Below are 24466 nucleotides of genomic sequence, written 5' to 3'. Positions count from 1 at the left end.
GATGATTCCTGTTGGAGCCAGCTTCTGCAGTAGACCGGCATAGGATTCCATCACGAGTGATAAATAGCGGGAGCTCAGGGAGACTTCGCAGAAGTGACATTCTGGGAGCTGTGGATGCCATTACTTAATAGTGTTCCCCTATAGTGTAAACTTTGTAGTATAAAAAACTCCCTCAAATTCAGCTCACTTTCTTAGAGCTGTGTAATGGACCATGGTGACACAGCAGAGTGACCCTGGACTCCTATGAGGGTCACCAAGATCTAGTGTGCTACCTTGAGGGGAAGCCAGGCAAATCCACTTGTTGATCTTGGATCAAGATGTTGGTGGAAGTATCTAAATATATTCTTATTAGTACCTGTTGCCACAGTGTGGTGTCACCGACAAGACATTTGGACACTTGCAATGTCCAGTGAGATTTTCAAATGTAGCTTTCTTCCTATTACCAAGCTAGTCTGGAAAACACAAATTTATCCCTTTTGACTCAAGCTAGAATGAAAATACTTGCTTTGGGATCAAGGCTTTCATCTCAGCAGGTCCATCTAACTGTTCTTAGCTATATTTTGTACTGTTTGCGCCTTTGACCTTGTCCCAGCAGCTAGACTGGTGTCCTTAACCTGCTCTACCCATTCTTTTGTACATGTGACCTTTCATAACTAGAATGCCTTTCTCTGCCTTTTGTTATTCTGAGTGCTTTTCAAATGGAGGTCCAAAGATGTTTTTTACGCTTCAAGACCCCCTTAGCCAAACCTTCCTAATTAACTAGATAACTAACTACCTATATATGTATATTTGCATATATATAGTACTCATTTGTACTCATATGTACATATGAGTACTATATTATATATTATATATCATATTATATATTATATTTTATATATATTATTCATTTGTATATTTCAGAATGCAGGGATTACAGTTGTGTAACACAGTCTAGCTACTTGCTTAAATATTGCAGCAGAAGTCTGGGCTATACACCTTCTTTTCCTATGTTGTCTTAGTATTGCCCTCCACTTACACGTGATCTGGACAGGGGAAAGGCTAACATCAATTGACCACTACTATCTACTAGGTGTTGTTTTATGTTCTTTTCAGTGACGTCATCCTGGCTAGACATTACAATGACTTGTGGAGTTTTTGAACCAATACCATACAAGGGGCCTCTTACAAACCAAGTGAGACTTAACCCAGTTATGGGGTCCAGGCATCAGTATTTTTGTAAAGTAGTATCCCAGATGACTCTAATGCATATTCATAGCTGAGGACCATTGGTTAGGGAAATAGTATGAAATTCTTAACTTTTATCTTCTTGGGGAATGCATCAGGTCTGATAGAACAGGAGTAATTGGAGTACTGGGAAAGTTTTACCTCCAATCTGTAAGTGCATACAAAAATAAAAATCAAGTTTTTCAAGGAATGGGAATTTTCCCTTTTTGTCCTTGTAGTACTAGCAGACAGTGCAGGGCTTAGCACTTGATAGAATGCCGCTCATCTTGGACGTGGATTCAAAGGACAGGATTAAGCAAGTAGCATTTATTTCACGGGGAATACCTTCTCATGAGCCATCCTCACACACTGTTATTTTCTGTCTGTGAAAGACTTGAGGAAAAACCCCAAACTGCTCACTTCTGTTGTTTCCAGAGGACCAGAAAGGTAAGGGATGAACTTTCTTACTTCCCCGCTGACTGACGGAAAGTTTGCAACCGGATCACACGAATGGATTGCTTCAAATTGGCTGTGTGACAGCACACAGGAGGCCTTGTTAAAGGATGGGTAGTCCTTAGGCCTGATGCTCCAGACAGAGGTTCGCCATCCTTTAAAGCTTTGTCTTTGGGTCCACTCTAGTCTAGACAGTCTCTTCAACTGCGGGCGATTTTCAAGTCGCAGTTTGGATTTCTTTTTATTCCAAGTGCCTGAGAACCTGGCACTTGAAGGATGTCATAAAAACGTTGGAAACTTAATTCTCCATCATGTTTTTTTCTACACGTTTTTGTTTGGTTGATTTTACATTTTGGCTTAGTAAGTGAGTTTTCCCTGCTTCTTCTCAAATGTACTGTGCAATCCACATCCATTGTGATGGTTCCTGAGATTTATTTGGAAATCTCACTGGCGACTTTTTGCACTCTTTCTCTGAGACATGGTCTTAAGTCAGTCAGTACACATCTTGCAGGAGCTGCTTTCACACTGTTTAGATGGGCATTGTTATTCTCTATCAGTAAAGAAGAACGAAAATAGCAAAAAGCCATTAGAATGGAATGTTCTAGACAATAAAAGTTTGAAGGTTATTTTTCTGTAGTGGGACTAATAGCTGTCTTAGACTGGGGGATACTTAACGACAAATCCATGTGCTTAGTAGTATTCTCTTTTAAAAGGATATTTCATCATTAAATCAGCTGTAAGTGTTTAACATTGTTAAGTAATTGATCACTGTGGTGAATTTGTTTCTTCAAATGAGCAGAATATCTGATAAAAGAGTGTGGGGGAGAGGAGGGCGGGGAAATTTCGGTCAAGATGTAAAATAAATGAATACATTTAATTAGTAAAAAAAAGAGTGTGGAAAGAAGGCTCATGAGTTTTATGTGTGAATGTTTAAACTTTGGCTGTTTGGATGCAGATTTTAGGTTCCAGTTCAAGTTTAATTTATTTTGTTACTAACGGAAGTTCCCCAGAGAAACAGGAAGTTAGGGGTGTTGGTGTGCTATGGACTCAGAAGCCTCGCACTGATAAAGCACAGTAAAGCTGGACCACCTGACCTCAGGCCATTGGCTTTTTTCTCCATTTTCTAGACTCCAGCTCTTAGCTAGTAACTGGTCACGTCCCTACCCTCCTAGCTAACCAACAGTTGTTATGTGAAAATCAAGATGATTTATAATCAAGATGATTTATCTTGCTCGTTTTTAACATTTTTGAAAGAATCCGGTCACGTTCCAGATGCCTGTGCCTTTGAAGTCCAGTGTCAATGAGTGGAGAGAGAATGTGCTAAATTCATGACCAGTCCAGGGCCAGCCTGCGCCAAGTACTCTACAAACACCATGACTCCAGCGACCAGCCAGGGAGCCTGCTGTGACAAATGGTGAAATAACAGCATCCAGCCTCCAGTGATTGAATCTGAAATGTTTATCGAGGATTAAATTGCCCTTTTCCTGCCTTTTTTTTTTCCCAGAGCATCTTCAAAGCAGTTGCTAAGGGCTTAAAGGTTTTCACACATCTGTCAGCCTCACACTTGTTCTCCTCAGCCTCAGTTTGCCTTTTCCTCGAGGCGTTGAAAAAAAAAACTATGCTGTTTACAAATATTAAAAGTGTGACATATATTTTGAGCTCTTTGTGCTATTTTAAATGTGGGTTGCCTATGACGGTTCAGCACGCTCGCTGTCTCAGACTCAGATGGATTGGTACTTGACTTCTGTCAGATGTGAAAAGAGGAGCACTTAATTGGAATTTCACAGCAATTTCCACATAAACCAGCTTAAATAAGGTGTATTTATGTATAGCAATCAAGAGCTGACTAATCTCCTGCTAAGTCTGTGTGTCCGAGAGATGATTTGAATGGTGAGAACATTCTGCACAATAGAACTGCTAGTCCAGCCATGTCGCAACGTGAATGCCAGTTTCTATTGCCCCAATTAGCATTGTTACTGTAGACTTTGATTATATTCCTGTAATTACAGATTTGGGTGTCATTTTGTTTACAAATTTCAAATGGAGCAATGCATGGCAGTATAGCAGACTGTTCAGTTAAAACCATTTCTGGTTTAACATCTGATCACATGCTTTCAAACCATAGGAGTTTAATTGGTGTCCTGTCTCATGTAAACTAATGCTTTCTAACCATTATTTTCCATTTTTTTTTAGAATTGGAAAATGTACACTTTATTTATACCTTGCACTGTTTTGCTCTATGTTCTATACTTGAACAAAACTCAAATGGACATACACAGTTTTGATGCTCCTAGGTAGCATGATAAATGTTTAGCTTTATGTATGTAATTGCAATGTTGCTGAATCTTTTTTTCCTACCTAGTAAAAACAAAGAAGAGCCTAAAAGCACTATAGCCATGATAATTATGTAAAGAATGCTCATTTTGGAGAAGTAGTGAGTTAAAAATGTTTGAAAACATTTTTGTACCTGGGAATACATTACCATTTTCAAAGTGTTTCATATATGCATGACAGTGATGGAAATGTTACTTAAAGATGCCATACTCTTCGTTAAGTTTTTTTTTTTTTGAGAATTTTGTATATGGCTACTGTATTTACATCATTTCCAGCCCATACTCTCTGCCTTCAGCAACTCCCAAATCCTCCCTATTACCTCTCAACTTCAAGACTTCTTTAATTATTATTGTGATTCCCCCCCCACACACACACATATGTGGAGTCCCATCAGTGCTGCTTATACATTGTGTGTCTTTAAGGTTGACCACTTGGGTCTGGACAACATATCAGGCAGCTTGTCCCTAGAGAAGACCGATTCTTCCTCTCTTAGTGGCTGCCATTGCCTGTAGTTCTTCATTTAGGAGTGGGGCCTTGTGAGATTTTCTCCATCCATGTTGGAATGTCAGTTGGTGTCTTTATGCAGATCTTGTTCAGGTGGCCACATTAAGATTCCATGGACTACTCTTATAATACAAAATGTAAATAAAACTCATATAAAATTATTTATCATTTCTGTGATGGTTTATGGTCAACACTAGAACAATTCATAATAGTAATAAAGGTATTTTTAATTAATTTTAAATCACTTTTTAAATCAAAATCACTTGTCATTTCATGTCTTTGCTTAGTTTCAAATTTTAAGAACCCTTAACTTTTTTTAGAAATGTATTTAAAAAGTAAAAACATTAATATTGACATCTCAAGATCGTGTGATAGGAGGGATAGGCACTGGTTCCTAACTAGTTTTTACAATTTTGAGGCCCTCAAGCTTCTACAAATATCATAGATATTTTTTCTTGGGCAATCTATTTGTCTTATCATACCCTTTAAAGAAATCAGTTCAAATAAGTAAATGCTTTTTTGGTTGATAAAAGTGAATGTCTGAAAACACTGTGTTTAAAGCGGTGTATATGCACATCCAATCCAAGTGAGAGTCCCTGGTGTGATCCAGAAGAGGGGAGCTATTGCCAACTGAACACAAGAGAAAATTAAAAAAAAAAAAAAAACCCTTTATTTTCATTTGAAATTTAGATTTCAAGGTTATCAATCTCAAGAGATGCCATATTTGAGGGTGTTCTGGGGGAGCAGAATAAAGTTAATGTTTTACCCCCATTTCCTTAGAAGACCTGTTCTTTATTTTAAAGATCATTTATTCAATTCTTAAAAATCTGACTGTTTATAATATGTCAGGCAATGCTGCTTTGTATGTCAGGGTAAAAGCGGGTGCCCACCTTCAGGAAATGGTGACACCCCATATTTATACTGTACTAAATGCATTTTATTAAAGGACACGGTATGTAGAAGACATTTAACCAGACTTAGCACTTAGTTCTCAATAACAATAGCTATTAGAGTCCATGATAGTCTTCATAGCTGTTTTTCTATGGAGTTCAAATTTTTTTCTTGAATATTATATTCAAATGATTATTATGTCTGTGATGGTGTAGTCAAAATGTCAGAACAATATATGATCATAATAAAAAAACCCTCATGACTGTTTAGACACCCAATTAGGCCTCCTCCTCACACGTGCAGGGTCCCATGAACATGTCTTAACAGCTTTATGAATCATGTGCTTGAGTAAACTAAACAGGACAGAACTAGGGGATGACTCACTACAATGTAAACATGCTTTCAGGTAGCTAGATTTACCTTGAGAGGCAATGTAATCGTTCTTACATACTTTAAAACAAGTGACCCGGGATCAGAAACAGTACTTTTACTAAGGAACTGTTCAGTAAATTAGTTCTTACCGTCTTGGGAATCCAGTTAACTACATCTTTCATATAACATGAAAATGAACACCGATGTGATATAATCTCTTCAAAAAGCCAGGCATTTAAATTGTTTCTTGGTAAGTAGAACGTTTAGAACCATGCCATTTAATGTTGTAATCCTTAGCCACAAGAGCCTCTTTAAATTTAAATTAATTTTGTCTGAAGATTTAGTACCTGCTCACGCTCGCTAGCCGTATTTGAGCTTGGCAATTCCGTTTGGCCAGAAGCTGCCATGTTGGCCAGGGCAGACGCGGATGAGTCCATCATTGCAGATGCCCCTTGCATACTATCACTCTAGTGTGCCTTGTATAAAAGAACAGTCGCTATTCATTATTTGTAATTACAACCACACGGCCTTGAGTCTTTCCACAACATCCTCCAAATCCCGAGGAAAGTACTTGGCAAGCACCTTTGACACTTCCAAATGACTTTAATTTCAGCACAAGTTAGAACTGAGGTAAGGTTCAGCCATGGAGTGCTTTTACCCGGGGCCTTGGCGGGGGGAAAGCTGGAGGTTTGGAGACTGGGTCAGAGGAACGGTTAATCAGTGAGATCCATGCTCTCTCCCCACAGTGCCTTCCAAACCCTTCCTCCTGAGCGCCCTGCCCTTCTACTCTGCGTGCTGCGGTGGGTCCTGCAGGCGCCCCGCCTCCCCCACAGCTTTTCCAAGTAAGTTTTAATGCTCCATCAGCAATGCCTCAGTTATTCTGTAAACCGAAGCAGCAGGGTTTAATGTGCTCCGGGAAGCTAATTGGCAGTAGTGCAGCGGCAAGGAGCTAATTCCTCACTCAAAATCACAGCGACCCTATTCAGGAGGTTTCCAGAGATTATCAAACCCCGGCACAGTGGACGATTGTGAGACGGTTTTCGGCCACACTAAGCCCGGAGCTGACAGGCCAAGGCAAGGGCTTGTTTTCCATGTGGTATAAAAGGTCTTAGAGGGTCCAGTTTGGCTCTTTCTTTTAAAGAAGGGGGAAGTGGGTAAAGAGAGGGGCTGTGTGGCGTTTCCATTCGGTTTCAGAAGACTCCCAAAGTTACAGGTCTAGAAAACACTTAGAAACTGGAGGTTATAAAGAAAGAGGGGGGTAAATTCTTGCCTCTGTCTTCCTGGGGAAATGTTTTCAGGGAACTGCTCTCTAGACATTCAAAAAGCAAAATGCATTCGTGTCTGGCCGAGAAGAGGAGGAACCGAACGGAAGAGCAGCGCGGTGCCCGCCCTCTCTCGTGCATACAGGTGTCCTGGGATGTCAGTAGAATCCACAGGACGAGCTTTAGGGTGAGGCAGGCCGTGGAGGGAGGAGAAGGCACTCCCACGGGCACACACCCACGCCAGGGGAGAGTGGATGGAGCCAGGGCGAGTCCCGAGCCACAGCCGCACGGCCGTTTTCAACCCCCACCGCCCCGTATGTGTTCGTGCGTTTTTATGGATGTTTCAGGGAGAGCGGTTGCCCCACAAAAAAAAAAAAATGACTCCCAACAAGCGAGGCAGCAAATGCTGCTGTTTAATGAGCTGCAGGCTTCTGAGCTTCTCTTTAGGGGGCTGATACTTTCCCACAGAGCGCTTTACACGGCCGGGACGTGGCTACAATGGGTGACAGACCCGTGACCAATCCTCACTTTTGCTGGACTCATCCACACGCGACCTCACCACGATTTTTCACTCCGCCGATGAACTTTAGGGACCATCGCACAGTGAGAGGGCTTGGGCAAGGGTCATTTGTCCTTTTGTGTGGTCATAAAGCCAGGCTCTGTGTGTCAGTCTTTTCTTCTGCTTCACATTCCAAGTGAATTTCTGGACACCATTTAAAGCCCTTGACTGAAAATAAAGCAGTGAATGAAAGTGACTTTTATAGACTCATTCTAGCTCATCTTCCCATATAGCCCTGTCCACCTGAAAGGGGATTTAGTGCCCGAGCTGACTGTATATAGGGACTTGCTGAATACACAGGGCCCATTATCAACTGTGGGGATTGTTTATTAACCAGGACTGATACACGGCTATTTTGGCAGTGACCTATTAATTGTCGATTTAACTGGAATGTATTGAATTTGAATAGTGGGATAGAAACCATGACTAAACCTTTTACTCGCTCCTTCAAGGTGGTCCCCTACGAGGGCGATTGAAAACTTGTGCAAATTAAGGGACCATTTATCACCAGATATTGGAGTGGCAGGCAAAGACGTCTGGAGGAGACGCAAACCCAGATGTTAAGAACCTCATCTCAGAGGCACCTCTGTCTATGAACGGGGTCTCACACTTTGTTTCACTTACTCCATCTTGGAATCTTTTCCTTCAGAAGGTTGCTAGTGCTACAGTTCAGGTGTGTGGAAAGAGGCATCGAAGTTTCATGTGACAGGGATGTTCAGGCATGTGGGTGTACATGGCCGGCACGGTGTACTTATTTTATAGAGGTGTTTTAAAAGAGTCTCTAACCCATAAAAGTTTGGGCCAGTTTAATAAATAGGGGAAAAAAAATCATCAGGCCAGTGTAATAGAGCACGTCATTTTCTCAAGAGCTCAGATGATTACTCTAAGCAGGTCCCATTTTCTCTCTTTAGTTCTCAGTTCTTCACACTCGATGCCCTCTGCTTAGCTGTTGGAAATGATGCTCATCCCTCGGGGCTTAAAGCCCTGTGTTTATGTTGGTAAATAAATAAACAAACACGTGGCTTGAAAGATCAGTGCGGTTCAGATCAAGGCTGGCAAGGGCTGCCCTTGACTTGTCTGTCGTCCTAATGCTGGCCTTTTAAGACCATTTAGAGATCCTACATGTGTTTTTAATAAGTGGTGCTGTGTCACATTATTAGTTATAACCCTGAAATGAATATCTTATTTTCCTGTTTATAATACTCATTCGAGTTGGCAACCAGCTAATAATATGGTGGGATCTCGCTGTCCATAAAGAATTCTACAAAAACAACCATGATAACCAGGGCCCAGCTAATGAGCTTTACATCTGAAGTGCTTTTTCTACTAAAGGAATTTACTAGATTTTCTTTTTTAAAATAATAAGTGTTTATGTCCAAGTTGCTAAATAATTTTCCATTGCAGAGAAAAAAAGAGAGAGAGAGAGAAAGAAAATGAACTGTTCAAGTAAACTTGTGTTAAGTTTCCGCTTGGACAGCCAAAACTGAGGTTTATACTGAAAGTTTTAACAAGTGATGAAACTGATGGGTGCCATTGTTATTTCACAATGTTGACTTCACTTTTTCCCAAAGCCCAGGATCGGGTCAGCACATCTGCGGCTAAGCAAGTGAAATGCCTTTTCCACTCATAACGTGATTCATTTGTTTCATGTCGATGGGGGTTTTTCTCGACGTCTCAGATTCAGGCTTGACTCCTTATTGCAATGTGGAAGGCATCATTCCCCCGGTGCCCTTCTCACATGCAGTAAATGGTTTAATAGGCTGTTTCAGCATATGCTAAAACACTGAGAACAGTAGAGAAAATTGAAAGGCACCAGTAAAAGCTGGCCCCTCCCCTAAAGCATTGTATGGAAAAAATCTTTGATATTACATTCATAAACTTATTTTCAAAAATAACACATTTCTCAGGTAAAATGAAAAGGAAAGTTGTGGAAATGACTTCTTTTTTTTAAAGCTACCTTGAAACATTGAAATCTTAATTAGGGAGGCTAGCAAATTGAGTTAATTAGATAATTGCTTCATTTTGCCTTTGAGTACCCAACTTGACCTTTCAAGAATTTTATGCCCTAGAAAACAGAACTTCAATTTGGAGCCAACTTTATGTAAGTCTGAGCAGAGAAAACCTGTCACTGGGACAAACTGCTCAGCCTTTTCCTAGAAGATGCACTTATATTTGACATTTCCAGCTCATTATTGCCTTCTTTTTTCCTTGCTAAAACTTAAGGAAACATCATATCCACTCCAAGTCTGAGTGGAAGGCAGCAGGGCAGAAGCATTATTTTTACTGGGTGGATGTAGGTTGGCTCTGTGGGTCTCCCTGTCAAAGACTGGTAATGGTCTGATTAATAATATTGTTGCCACTTGCCCTGGGGGTTGGTTTTACTGTTCTCAGCTGGAGGGATGGATAGTCTGAAGAAACTGCCCAGAGCTGTGAAAACCCAGGAGAGACTGAGTGCAGTTCTGGGCACATATATGCACATGAGTATAAAATATCTAACATATACAGAGATTTGACTTAACCATGCTAAGATCTTCAGAGGTATACATTTCATTTTAATTTAGAAAGAAGCCTGATTATACCACTTAGAAGATAATGGAGTTTGTAGATAATTTGAATCTAGGTATTGACTTCTCAAAAGTGGTGGAGCGGTGTTGCACAGATAAATGACATTTGGTCAACCAAGAGGAATGTCGGAAGGACCAGAGACGGAAAACTATAGGCTTCCCAAGTTGATGGCCCTATTCAAAGCTCTAGAGAGGCAGAGGCATTTTCTGCCTGAGGATTCAGCATAGTCAGTAATAGTGGGGACTTCCTAGGCCTGTGGGATGCTTGCCTATAACCCGATCCCTGAATATCACACGAAGTCAAATATAGGGTTGCTTACAAAATCCTGATTTTTCAGTTCCCTAATCAAGGGCACAAGTACAGAACAGGAGAGGGGAGGATGGACTGGGTAGAGCAAAGTGGGGGCAAAAAAAGTGCAATGCCATCTCAGTGTGTGTCTGCAGAATCTGACTGGGATGTGGGCCGTGCTTTAGCCCTAGGCTGTGCAGAGGAGAAGACCGAATTCCTACTGAACTCTGAAAGGCTCAGATTGCCCGTGAATGGTTCTGGAAACCCTCTAAAAGGCACATTGAGGAGTAAAAACCAAGCTAAGAGGAAGGCAGACAGGGAAAGACCTCTCCAGTTACCACACCCAACTTGGTGAAGAAGGTCTAAATGGAGTAGAATCCTAAGTCCAAATCCTGGATTATATGGAGGCTTGAGGATAGGTTTTAGATTCTCCTAGGACAGGCCAGACAGATCTACAGAATCCATACACACACAGGCACACAGATGCGTACACCCGCAGATGCATACACGCATATTTGAAAATAGTGGTGAGGAATCTCTTCACTGGAGAGATGAAGGATAGAAGCCTCTGGAAGAGGGAGCTGAGCAGTTAAGGACAGTGCAGCAGGAAGACACAGGCCCGCAGACAACGCCACACCCTCCTCAGTAGGGGAACACTGGCGTCAGGCCCCAGAGGCACAGGCTCCAGGTTTTCATAGAGAAATCTGAGGAAACAGTAATGGAGGCTGGTGGCACTTTAACTGGCCCGCTGGAGAGGCCTGTGTCGAACAAGCGGCTCTGCCTCCTCCAGCTCTGAGAAGCGACTGAGTTCATTAGGAGGATGAAAGCGTTTTCCTCCTTGAAGGGCTGTTGGTGGCCTCCAGCTTGAGTTATCCTGAAAGAATTTTCCTGAGAATCCAAAGCTGTCTAGATTCAATGTTGTTCCCTATCCTGGTGCCTCTGCCTTCCTCACAAAGCCGTGGGGGTGGGATGAGGACTAGCAGTCTATAGATTGGTTTTTAATGTGGAAACAACAGGGCTTCTTGGAAGTGGGCTGGGCTGTATGACCCTTGGGCAGCCCACACTGGGAACAGAGTTTGGAATGAAACATGGCAGGGGTAGGGACTACAGGAGGGATGCAGGAACTCTGCAACCCCCCCCCAAAAAAAAGGTAGCAACAGTGGTTGCTTTTTCTACTGGAAAATGGATTACTTGTCCATACTTCTATAATGGCCTACCTTAGGGCTTACATTTGCCGCTCTGTCCTTACTCCTCTGTATTTTTACCGGCTTGTAACCTTCATGCATATTGGAGGTCAGGGGGGCATGGGGAGCATATGCCCCTGGAGAGGCCTATTTAGGGCCTCCTGTAACAATAGTCACAGGGCAGCGGCCCAGGGTGAGGCCAGGAAGCCAGAGAGGCTAAGTAAACCTCACATGGACTCCTGGTGCATTGTTAATGGAAAAGGGTTGTGTTGGGTTGCCCAGGTAAATGACACGCGGGTGAGATGCGGCATGCGGGTGGGGGTGGGGAAGGGGGCACCCACGAAGGATATAATGGCCTTTGTGTTTGCCATAGCTTTTGCTTGTTCATTGGTTGCTACTGTTCGTTTTAGTGCACCGAAGCCTGAGAAACTAAGCTTTCTCAGTTATTACCTGAATTTAGCTATGGGTTCAGTAGGTCTGTTCTTTGGAGGGTGAGGTCTGATCTCAGTCTATGCCTCCCTCCCCAGAATGTTAGAACTGCACCTTTAGATCATCTGTAGGAATCTTTGCTCCTTGGGGCTTCTCTTGAAAGTTGTAGGGATATTTGAATACGTCTCATTCCTACATTGCTAATTGGTCTCTCCTGCTTGTTGGCTGTTTGTGTGTTGTCTATGGTCTCTCCTGCCCTGGCTATTGCTGATTGACTAGTTGATCTCTCCTGCTCTATGGCTGTTTGTGTGTTGTCTGTGGTCTCTCCTGCCCTGGCTGTTGCTTATTGGCTAGTTGATCTCTCCTGCTCTGTGGCTGTTTGTGTGTTGTCTGTGGTCTCTCCTGCCCTGGCCATTGCTTATTGGCTAGTTGATCTCTCCTGCTCTATGGCTGTTTGTGTGTTGTCTATGGTCTCTCCTGCCCTGGCCATTGCTTTGCTGCTCTGTGCTGTCTGTGATGCTCACGGGTCATCTTGCTGTCAGAGCCTCTGAGCCTCTGCTCATCAACTGTGAGCACCTTAAGGACATCCTCACTCAGCACCTCTGCAGCACCTCTGCCAAGTTGTTCCCCACCGGGTAAAGGATACAAGCTTAAACTGTAGATGGTGGGCATGAGTTCTGTGTCCATGTTTCTGCAGTGACTCACAGTAGTGTTCCCTTTGGTCCCTTCCACCGATTCTCCTTGGCACTCTTACCTGGTTGTAAGCTCAGTACACATCTCGCTGCCATGCTTTAAGACACTATGTGTAGTTCTTCCTTTGTTGCTGTCTGTCCTTAGTCTTCATCATTAATGGGTCCTCAAGATTTTATCTGTTGGGTAGTTTATCCATTTCTTTGGGTAGTTGTCTTTTTCTCCTAATGTTGAATACATTTGGTTGCATGGTTAGATTGGATATAGTCATAAATCAAGGGCACCAAAACGCAGAGGTAAGAGCCAGGCTGAAACAAGAAGATCAGAGTGGCATCAGAGTTTTGTGTCCTTTGCATAGAATTGGACCTGCATCACTCCAAGCACTTTATCTAGGGAGTGACTGGTGTGGCATTTATAGGATCCATGTAAGGACCAAGTGAGCTACCAAGGGGGAAGCAGATTCTTCATGGGACTCTTGCTAGGGCTGGGCATTGAGCTAACTTTTGTGCTATTTTATTGACTCCCTAGAGCATAGTCCATGATCAGCATTTATCAGGTCCTCAGAGAAATCTGGGACCTGGAGGGCTTAAGCAGCGTAGCTCTTGCTTAGAGAGGAAACAGCCAGCCACTGTGCTCACTAGGAGGTACTACCACTCTGGTAGGCAGAGGGGCTAATTTTCTCTAACCTTGGTGCCCTTTTGCATTTTCCCTCTCTGCCAGGAGAAGAACACGGGTTGCCTCTGCTCACCCAGGACTCAAATTCCAAAGCTCGAAGGGGGATTTTAAGAAGAGCTGTGTTCTCAGAGGACCAGAGAAAGGCCCTGGAGAAAATGTTTCAGAAGCAGAAGTACATCAGCAAAACAGACCGAAGGAAACTTGCTGTCAGCTTGGGACTGAAGGAGTCACAGGTACCAATGAGGAGGGAGAAGCCTCCTATTCCTAGTTTCAGCAGGAGCGTGATGAAGTTTGTTCTTTTGGCAAGAATGTCTTGTGCCAGCTGTGGTACTGTGCCCTGAAGTGTTCTGAAGTGTTTGGTCTGAATTTTCAGTAGATCGAGACGCATGGGACAAGTCCTGTGTGGAGACAGATCCACACACTGAGATGGCAAGGCTGAACTACAACATGCATTTTTCTGAAATGAAGGGAAGCACCAAGGATGCATCACATGATTCTCATCCCCCCTCGTGTGTGTGTGTGTGTGTGTGTGTGTGTGTGTGTGTGTGTGTGATCTTTATACCCAGAGAAGCAGACTAAATAATTCTCTTCAAAAGCAGTAGCCACTTTTCCTGTCTTCCTTTTTTTTTTCAATCCCAAATCGGAGAGTGAATGTGAGGCTCCTGGGCCCCTCTGCATGGGTATCATTATTCTGCATGTTTCACATCTGCAGCATCTGCATCTTCCTTGTTCACTAATGTTCCACACAGTTGTGAATGCAAATTTTGGGAGTGAAGGATTCTCCCAAGGTGGCCAATTAGCTCATAGGACACGAGCGTTTTTCTGCCATCTTCTGTATAAGCTCCCTCTTCCCCTGCAATCCTGTCCATCTTCTGGATGGAGAAATGCAGAAGATTGAATGTAGGTCCAGTGCCATGCGGCAAAGCTGTGTGGGATCTAGGTTTCCACCCCAGGCAGCCTAATGTGGACTCTGTGGTTTCCTTAACCTTGAGCCACCATCTCCAGCTGTGCAGGCTGTCTGCCATATAAAGATGTCTTAGTTCGGGTTACCATGGCTGTGATGAACCAGCAGCTTGGGGAGGAAAGGGTTTATTTGACTTACCATTCCATATCACCGTTCACCATTGAAGGAAGTCAGGACAGGAACTCAAATCCAGCCAGAACCTGGAGGCAGGAGCTGATGCAGAGGCCGTAGAAGGATGCTGCTTACTAGCCTGCTCCACGTGGCTTGCTCAGCCTGCTTTCGTACAAAACGGAGCACCACCAGCTCAGGGGTGGCCCCATCCACAATGAGCTGGGACCCCCAACATCAATTTCTAGTTAAGAAAATACCCTACAGGCTTGCCTACAGCTTGATCTTATGGAGGCATTTCCTTAACTGAGGTTCCTTCCTCTCAGAGGGCCGTAGCTTGTGCCAAGTTGACATAAAAACCCAGCCAGTGCGAAGGCATCTAGCTGAAGGGGATGGTGGTCGCTGACATGCAACGGGCGCTCCACTTCCCCAATAGACCCACATCCACTAGGACATTTTGAATTGGTGTGAAGGAGCTGAAGGGGAAAAGACACTGTGTCAAAGGTGTCCTAGTGTGTGAAATTCCTCTTGCCCTTGATTGCTTTCCCTGGGGAAGTGCTGTGTTCTACAAGCTGCCATGCCATCCCTAGTACTTTGTAGTTGTACGAAGCAGTATGCTGTGTGGTAGGGGGCTCTTAGTCCATAACCTTAATTGATTGCTCGGTCTGAATTTAATGAGTGTTGGAGCCGTTTTGCATATGAATGGATCAGTGGCTATAGTAGATTCAGTAGATACAGTAGATCTAGGGTCTACTTTGTTTGTGACCCTTTGCGTGGTGGATGGTCACACTCTTGGCATCCCCGGATGTCACTTACCCCCTGGAGGTGAGATAGCAACATTGCCATGACGTGTGGGTCAGTGGTTGGCAAAGCTATTTATAGAGCTGCAGCCTTCTATGCCTCCCATGCTGTCCAGAGGCAGCAGCCTTGTCCACAACCCCAGGAAGTCAGGTGACACACCTCCCTCAGGGGCAGGAGAGTGGGTGGCAGAGGCCTCCCTGGGCTTGGCTGGAGTGCCACAGGCAGGCATGAGAAGACCCATGGTCGGGGCGGAGAAAATCCGCAGGTCAGGATTTCAGGGGGAGCCCAGGGTTGTCTGTCAGCTTGAAGCGGATGCTGAGAGATGGAAGGGGCTGCATTCCACCTTGCCGAGTGCTGAGTAAGTGTGAGCGTCTCTGACTGTCTGTGCAGCACTTTACAGAGACACTTGATATCAAATCCCAGTCATTTATTAGCTGTAGGGAAGGCTACAGTCTCCCCACACCAAGGAAAACAATGGCTCGTAAGCCTAAGCACATAGTTTCACTTAATTATATTGTTTTAAAAGTTCAGCTGTCTCAGAATGGATGCTTTTTGTTGTATTGAATTTAGGGGAGCACTGAATAAATAATTTAGCATTTTATTAACTTTCATGCTTATCAGCTATGGCATACAGAAGGGAACTTGAAGTTACAAATGAAAGTCCACCTTACATCTCTCCAATCCAGCTTCATTTTTACTGCTATTTATAAATGCTCCTTGGTTCAGTTTACTGAAACAACAGACTCAAAATAAATTTGTATATAGGATGGACATGTACAAGTTGCAATTACTCTCATGCTTGCATGATGCTTACTGGTGACCCAGCATTTGATGTCCTTTAATGCCTGCAAGGATCCTAGGAAGTGTTTGCTATCCATTGTATTATCCTTGCTCTGCAAAAAAGTTGGTACCTGGAATGTGTATGTATGTGACTAACTGTATTTGTCAGTGTGATGGCCTCTGTGTGTCCTTTTTGGCGTTTCACAAGTCAGGGAAGCTCTGATAGCCCCTCCTAGTCAGCCTGTGTTCTTCAAGGTCACACACCATCCCGGCTCAGCGAGGTAGATGAGTGTAGAACACATTTCTACCCCTTGTGTAAACAGATCCTTTTAGTACGAGTTCTTTGTATGTGGCTTCTGCAGCATTTTCTTAGGGGAGATTCTTTATACCATGGCAAATGTTTCTGCACTATTTTGCTGTATCGTCACTGCATGGTGACACAAGCCATTTTGCTGATGACAATCACATGCATTCCTCCCAGCTTTGACTGTCATGAGCAGCATAGTTGGCCATGTTCGGCTCCTTTTCTCAAGTATTACAAGATGGGTCCTTTGTGCCTGACCTGTAGATCTTTTTCATTTTATCTCATGTGAACCTTACTATATATCATACTGTGGATATATAAGACATTCCAAGCCTTGAGTTCCTTCTGGGTTTTGGCATTGCATTTCTTTGTGTACTTAAAAAATAAGTTTTGTAGCTGGGTGGTGGTAGCACACACCTTTAATACCAGCACTCGAGAGGCAGGCAGATCTCTGTGAGTTCAAGGCCAACCTGGTCTGTAGTGAGTTCCAGGACAGCCAAGGCTACACAGAGAAACCCTGCAGAATTTATATATTAAAATGTCCATGTATACATTGCAAATTCTAAAAGATTAAAAGTCCTTCCAAAGAGTCTTAGATCAATCTAGATACTGATTTATATAAAATTTCCAGTCATATGAGTCCTTTTATTGCAAACCCTTTATCTTTTATTACTTTGAAAAGCCTTATCAACCTTGTAGATGGTTGTACTTATTATTATTTTTTAGTTCAAATTTTCCTAGCTACCAGAATTTTAGAGGCTTTTGATAATTTATTGGCAATGTGCAGTATATGAATTGGCTTTTATGGTTGTATATTTTCCACTGACTGTACTTTCATTGGCATGCAGCAATTATTTGGGATATTAATCAAGATATTTAGAATATTGAGGTTAGCTCCACTTTCTTGTTACAGATACTTCAGCATCTCTGTCCACACTTGTGTGTTTCTTTACTGTGGTAAACTATGTATACAAAACACAACATTTTAACCTTTCAAAGTTCTAACTTCAGTGTCACTGTGTGCATTTACACCGTCGCATAACTGTTGCCACAGTTCATCTCCAGAGCTTTTTTCATCTCATAACACTGAAACTCTGTATCAGCTCCCAGTACCTCCTTATTACCCTACCCCAGGCCCCTGCCAACTACCCCATATCCAACACCTCCTCCTTCCCTCCACCCCAGGACCCTGCCAATTACCATTCTATTTTCTGTTGTAGTATAGAGACATATTGAATATAAGAATTTTGTATGAGTGGACTCATACAGCATTTTATTAATTGAATTAATTTCCTTAACAATGTCTTCAAGGTTCATCTATATTGTTCCAAGTTTCAGAATTACCTTTCTTTCCAAAGCTGAATCATATTTCATTGTATGGATTGCTATATCTGCATAACCATTCATCTATTGATGATCTTAATTATTTCCAATATTTGGGTATTATAGATAATACTGCTGTGGAGCTATGTATGCAAGTATCTCCCAGATTCCTACTTTGAATTCTTTTGAGTGGTTTTTTGTTTTTTTTTTCATATGTTTATAGCGTGTTTATTTGCACAAAAATTTCTGTTTTATGTAGCCAGCTCTGTCTTCTCAGCTTTGTTATCTTTGTTGTTTTATGATTTGCTTTAAAAAGAATTCGTGTCCTCAAGACAATAATTACAATCTCATGTATTTTCTTCTAGAACCTTTGTAGTTTTCTTTTTATGTTTAGCTATTTAATCCACTTGGAGTTGTTTTTGTGTCCACTGAGAGAGGTTTGACTTCTGTATGTTCCACTAAATATATGTATTTCTCCATTGATTGTGAAGAAACTATTTCATGGCTTTTTATTAAGAGATTACTTAAATCAAGCTCTGTTTCTGTTTTGGGGTTCTGGGGTTTGATTCAGGCCTTACACATGCTAGGGGAGGGCTCTGTTCACTGAGATGTGTCCCCAGCCCTCTTGGTTGCTATATTTTAATAATTATTTTCTTGGGTAAACGTTTTTTTCTAGTGGAAGTCTTTTACAAATGATGATTGAGTTTTTTTGGTGATAGTTCCACACATGTATATAGTATGCTCTGATACCTGTCACGCCCATCCTTTTTTAGTTTCTCTCTTCCCGTTATCCCCTTTATCCTAGAATTGCCTTTCAAGCATTCATTTTTCTAGACTCACTGAGTTTAACTAGGGTTTGGTTGTTGTTTCAAAATGAAAATGTAAATTGTCAGTGCAAGGATGTAGTGTAGTGGCAATGACCTTTTCTGCTTTTGAAATGCCGGGGAAGTAGTTGGAAACTCTCCTCATCAAGGATGGCCGAGTGTACAGTGGATAGGGTGGTTAATCACAGAGTCAAGTTGCGGTGTGGTGGGGGAAGTTATGATTCAGATCAAACTACCTTCTGGGTTAATTACAATCATTTGTTATTTATTGGAACTAATTATCATAGTTTGATAAATCCTGGGAGTAATCAAAACTTGGAAGCTGTATAAAGCCCACATTTATCAAAGCATTACAAAATGTATTGCTAATTTAATGTTAAAAGCTTGTGGTGAGGTCTGCATGTCAACACAGCCTGATACCAGGGGCTGAAGCTCTTCCCTTTGCTCTGCTGTGTGCTCTTGAGTTGGTTAATCCCTCCAAACCTCAGCATCCTTAGATGTGAAATGAATACCTCATAAAACCATAAAATCGCCTGTAGTTCACACACACGCACACACACACCCCACACACACACATACAAGCACCCTGCAATGCACATAATACATGTATGCAAACATCATATACACATACACACACACAAGCACACACAATAGTGTATACATACACATGTGAAAACATACCACACACACACTCATACACACACACACCCTCCATGTCAACCAACCAACTAAACCTAATACCCCCAAATCAAAACACACAGGGCCTATACTAGTCAATTTTTCTTGCATATATGTATTAGCATTGATTAAATAATGTTTTAAAAATTAATTTCAAAACCCACCAAAAATACAGTATGTGGTCATCATCCCACACTCGCTCTGTTTAGAAGAGTACATGGGATGTTATGTTGATCTTTCTGGTGCTTTTCAAGGAACCCACAGGAAAAGCCACAGGGGTTTTTCAGTAAGGAATTCTGCAGAATGTGTAGCAGAAGCAGTGGACAGTTGAAAACGCTGAAGGAAGGGGCTGACTATGTGGTCGCCTAGCATGTATGAGGCCCGAGTAAAAGAAATAAGTAAAACACTAAAGCTCTGTACCTGGAATAAGTGGATTTTTTTTGCCTGATTATTTTATCGATAGGTGAAGATCTGGTTTCAGAACAGAAGGATGAAATGGCGGAATTCCAAAGAAAAAGAAGTGCTCTCCAACAGGTGCCTCCAAGAAGTGAGTCTTCAAGAAGAGAGGCTCGCGCGGCCCGCGGTGGGCTTCCCTCCTCCGTGCCCTGCCCTGTGGGAAGTCTCCCAGTCGCACTCAAGCCCCAGCTGGAGGGAGAATTCTCCAGAACCCGCAGAAAGACTGACCCAGGAGAACGCAAGGGTGCCAGAAGCAAATTCACTCCGAGGTGCCTTGTACTTGGGTCCTGAGAAGGACGCTGGAGACAAGGATGGACTCACTAGCGCCATCTGAAGGGAGCATGCGCCATGCTCATCGAAGGGAACCCATAGCCTGTAACATTGGGGTTAAAGCCAGTTAGCGTGTGTCTCAACCCTGCCTTAAACTAACACCTTGGCACGATACCTGAGCAGATGCCTTAGGAGAGCCAGTCTACTGTTTCTTATTTAGCCCTAGACGGAGGCTCAGTGTCTAAATGGAGTAGAACCTCCCAGGAGGTACAATAGGACTGAAAGATAAGAGCCAGTGTCGGCCCATGGCCTATTCTGAATACGTGTATGTATATATGCGTGTGTCTGTGTATATGTATGTAAATGCTCATTAAATACATTAGCAGAAACCAGTTCTCTCCAAGTTTTACATGGCGCAAATTTCTTTTTTTATATGAAGAAAAAAATTGAGCAAATATTCATTTTTCCAAATAATGCAAAACTTTGGCTCCAATGCCACACAATGAATTATGTTTGCAAAAATTCTCATCTTCTGGCTTTTTTTTTTTTTTTTTGGTATCCAGGTGTAAGTGAATTTTAGCAAGCTCCGCAGTCGTAATCAAATGAGCCACAGCTAGAGACACATAATGATGACAGAGAGGATAAACTCAACAGGAATCTACAATTTGTGAAAGTAGGTATCAGTATTTCTAGTTTCCAGGTCTGAGATAGATGAGGCTATCAGTGAGGAAGGTCTGCATTTATCTGTGAATTGGCTTTTTGATCTCTTCTCTGTAGGGGTTTTCCTAAACCAGGGTTTTCTGAATAAAATAAATGCCTGAGTGGAAGGTTTGTCTGACAGTGGATCAGCCAGCATTCAGTAACTTTTTGATTATCTCTGCCAACTAGTTTGTAATCAGTGCCCCAAAACCTAAGCCTGTGTCTCCATCCTTAAACTGTCTCTAACAGGATGAAAAATCACAGCACCGATGGCCTCTGTGGTCAGTGCTGATCCCACACTACAGTCTGACTTTTCCACCTAGCTGGTTCATACTACATATGTTAGGTGGTTTTATAAGTTAACAGACACCACCCAGATGTTTTATGATTACTCTGAAATAGTCTTTGTATAAAATCATATTTCTGGTAATGATTTTCTTAGTTATCCAAATAGATTAATTCTAAGTTCATGAAAAAAATGTTTCACTTTGCAGGAAATGAAGCAAAAAAAAAAAAAAAAAAAAAAAAAAAAAAAAAGGAAACAGTGTGGTTTTTGAATGAATCTTTGGACAAACAATGCAACTAGGAGAGCTTTATGGGACATTTTGTTCGTGAGCAAGTGGGGGAAGTGATGGGGCTTACCTTCTCAGCTCTGGGCTCCGAGGGTGTAGTGTGCAGAAGGGAGAATATTTGAGAAAGCAACAGTTGTGATCAACACCAGGGAATTCTGTTTTAATGAATGGAGCTTGCGTTGGTACGTTAGCTGGTGCCTTTGCCACCTTTATGTTCCCTAAAGGTCATGTTAGAAGGTTGTCTTTGAGCTTCCTTGTGGGAAGTGGCAGCCAGGGATCTGATGACTCTGACAACCTGTTTGCAAAGTGAAAACACAGGGTGCCTCCTCTAGTCCTGACCTTATTGCATCTGTAGGCTGTTCTGTCTTGCCCAACACTGTGTTGAGCTTCTAGGGTCTGTCGGCTCGTTTATCCCTCGTGGCCATAGCCCTGTGATGCCAACAGTCTTACTGACCAGGGTTCCTGTTTTCCACCAAGGCAGCTGAGGCACTGCATGCAGAGGTGATCACCCAGAGTCACGGCGTTAGTAAAGTAAGGGGTCTATGCCCGGGCAATCCAGTTCATGCCGTAAGGTCTTACCGACCCTGTGGGGTATGTGGCACTGTGCATGTATTCCTATAGCTACAGGACGCTGTATGCATGTATTCACACAGCTACGGGAAGCCCTGCAAGAGAAGCCTGAGGGACACTGTGGTAAGGTTTGCCGAAGGAAGTCAGGAGTACATTGTATTTTGCAGCCTCGGGGTTGGGGAACAGTGTTCTCATCAATATTCTCCTTTCTATTAGATTTTTAAGTTTGGGTAAAGAATTGCCAGTCTTCAACTCTGAGGCCCCTGTGGACTCTAGTTCAGAGAAGTCACCTCAGTGCATGATGAGCATGTCTTTGTTTTCACCATTCACTGATGAAAATCATAAAGTACTTACTTGCACGTGGCCATCGTTTTTTGAGAATAACTTGAAACTGGAATGAGAGAGACTTGTCAAGGGCTTTTGATGGTCCAGGTTGTAGAAATGGGTGAATTATGGCTTGAATGATTTTCCCCCAGGAGCTCTGAGACTCAATAGAACGTCTCCATGTAAGAATGGCCTGGTGCTCAAATATGCAGGTCAGGATTTCAATTGCCTTCCACTTTGGAATGTGTCTAGGCTTAGGAAAGACACTTTAGAAAGACAGTTTACTGGGGTGTAGTGGTAGTACACACACGTGTGCCCTCACATAAGCATAGCCATGTACACACTATGCCCTCACACACAAGCATAGCCACAGTATACACACACGTGCCCTCACAAGCAAGCATAGCTGTGCTACACACATGTGTGCCTGCTGGGACCGCGGGGCTGGGCGGGACCGGAGAAACCTTCCGGCTACACGTGCCTTTAGAGTATCTTCCACAGTGCACACACACATGTGTGCCCTCACAAGCATGGCCATGCTACACACATATGTGCTCTCACATGCACACCATAACCATGGTATACAAACCTGCCCTCACACACAGTATAGCTTTGGTACACATGCCTTTTCTTTGCATTATCTTGTCTGGATTGGAGTGAATGACTGGGCCCTTGCTATGAGCTCTCCCTTCTTATTCTCTGCTGACCCCACCCTTACCCTGGCTTTGTGTGAGCATTTTCTGTTGAATAGTTGCAGATTCTTTTCTGGAAGTGATAACATATTAGTATACTTCTTGTCCACCTTCCAGAGAAATACTGATTGTAATTAATACCAGGAACATAGAATCCTGCGGAATGAAATATTGAAAAAAAACAAAACCCACCTCAAAAGGCATTTTCAATTGGTTTGTAAGTAGAAGTAGATGAAATGAATGTATTTTTTAATATTTAGGGATTAGAAATATATAAATAGGTTAGAGATGATCAGAGGCTTTGGAGACATTGAAGATGATTATCACTAATGTTTAAAAGACAACTCTGTCTTTTTAATAATAAACAAGAAAGCCAACTATTTCGTCAAGTGATTATCAGGATTTAAAACCCATCCACATGACCACACTGTAACTCTCAGACTCCCCTATCATCCAGATCCCCACCTCCAGCATCCAGACTCCCATTTGACTCCCCCAAATCAATACATTTTTTACCTTAAATATAAAATTATAAATATTCTATACCATAAGCCGCCCTTCCGATATCTCCATTTCTAAACTGCAATCTTCCTAGTGTTCAGCAAGACCCAGCCATCCCTAAGGCCAACGATTCTGTGAAGATCTTGCAGCCATTGACACAATGAAGCTTATTCCACATGTTCTAAAGTTTGCTGGACTGTACCTCCAGGCACTTGGAATTTTCTCCCCATGTTTTCTTTCTATTTCAGCATCTGCTGGACATTATGATTGAGACATTTTCCTCTATGTAGATAAATATGAGGAAGAAAAAAGGTCCTTGTCCTCAAAGAGCTTCTAAATTAGCTGCCTTGCCATACAATTCTTGAAATATCCCCTATTACTCCTGGAAGGCTCCAGCAATTTTAAGGGAAGAAACTAGCATGCTCCAGACCTCATCTCCCTTTGCAATGGGAGCCTTCTTAAAGCTCTACTCCTCAGAAAACACATGGCACCCACCATTCCTCCCAGACACTGTTGTCACAAGAGTCAGGAGTCAGAGAGGCTTCCAGAAGAATTCACTAGCTTCCTTTGTCCACAGCAAACCCTCTCTCTTTTTTTGGTCTGTTTGTTTGTCTAGCTAATACTTTAGTTACATTGTGTTATTTTTTTTTATTTTTGGTTATAAATAAATGCACCTGAAAACAGCTAACAAAGTAAAAGTCGTGAAATTGCAGTAGACGGTCCTCTTGGGGGAAAAAAAACTCAGCTACTTTTGAATGTACAAGCATGTAAACACATATGTCTAAACAGATTTGGATTGTAGTGTCTATCCAGTTTCCCTGCTTTTCTATTCTGTTTGTTCACAGACCATCTTCCCACATCATTAAAAATTACTCAAAACCACGATGGCTTCACTCTTCTATTGTAACTCTTTTAGTTCTTGGGGGTACACCAAGAAGATGCCAGGGTATGGGAAGAATGACCACAGGACCCTGTTCTTCAGTAAAATAATCTATTGTGTTTATAATAAAAAAAATTCTCGGCGGATGAATGACAGTTGAGCAAATTTGGTATTACTCTCGGGAGTGTTCAGTTTCAAGGTATATCAAACATACTAAAGGGACAATGTCTTCTAAAATGCCACTAGGAAGCCTATCAGAATGTTCCCTATGCATTTATAGTCCAAGCATATGTACATGCTTGGCCTTC

The 24466-nt window shown here is 42.4% G+C and overlaps 1 protein-coding gene across 1 annotated transcript in view; it reads left to right on the top strand.

Moving 5' to 3' along the window:
- Dbx2 (developing brain homeobox 2) overlaps positions 1 to 24183 on the top strand; it is a 32824-nt gene extending 8641 nt beyond the window's left edge. The window contains exons 2-4 of the mRNA XM_006974327.4: positions 6507 to 6602; positions 13458 to 13645; positions 19658 to 24183. Of these exons, the coding sequence (XP_006974389.2) occupies positions 6507 to 6602; positions 13458 to 13645; positions 19658 to 19984 (611 nt within the window). The 3' untranslated portion in view covers positions 19985 to 24183. The remainder of the gene's footprint in view (positions 1 to 6506; positions 6603 to 13457; positions 13646 to 19657) is intronic.
- The last annotated feature ends 283 nt before the right edge of the window (positions 24184 to 24466 follow it).

This window comes from Peromyscus maniculatus, chromosome 20, assembly GCF_049852395.1.
Source record: "Peromyscus maniculatus bairdii isolate BWxNUB_F1_BW_parent chromosome 20, HU_Pman_BW_mat_3.1, whole genome shotgun sequence".
Taxonomy (NCBI): domain Eukaryota; kingdom Metazoa; phylum Chordata; class Mammalia; order Rodentia; family Cricetidae; genus Peromyscus; species Peromyscus maniculatus.
This window is presented reverse-complemented; position numbering and strand designations above follow the sequence as displayed.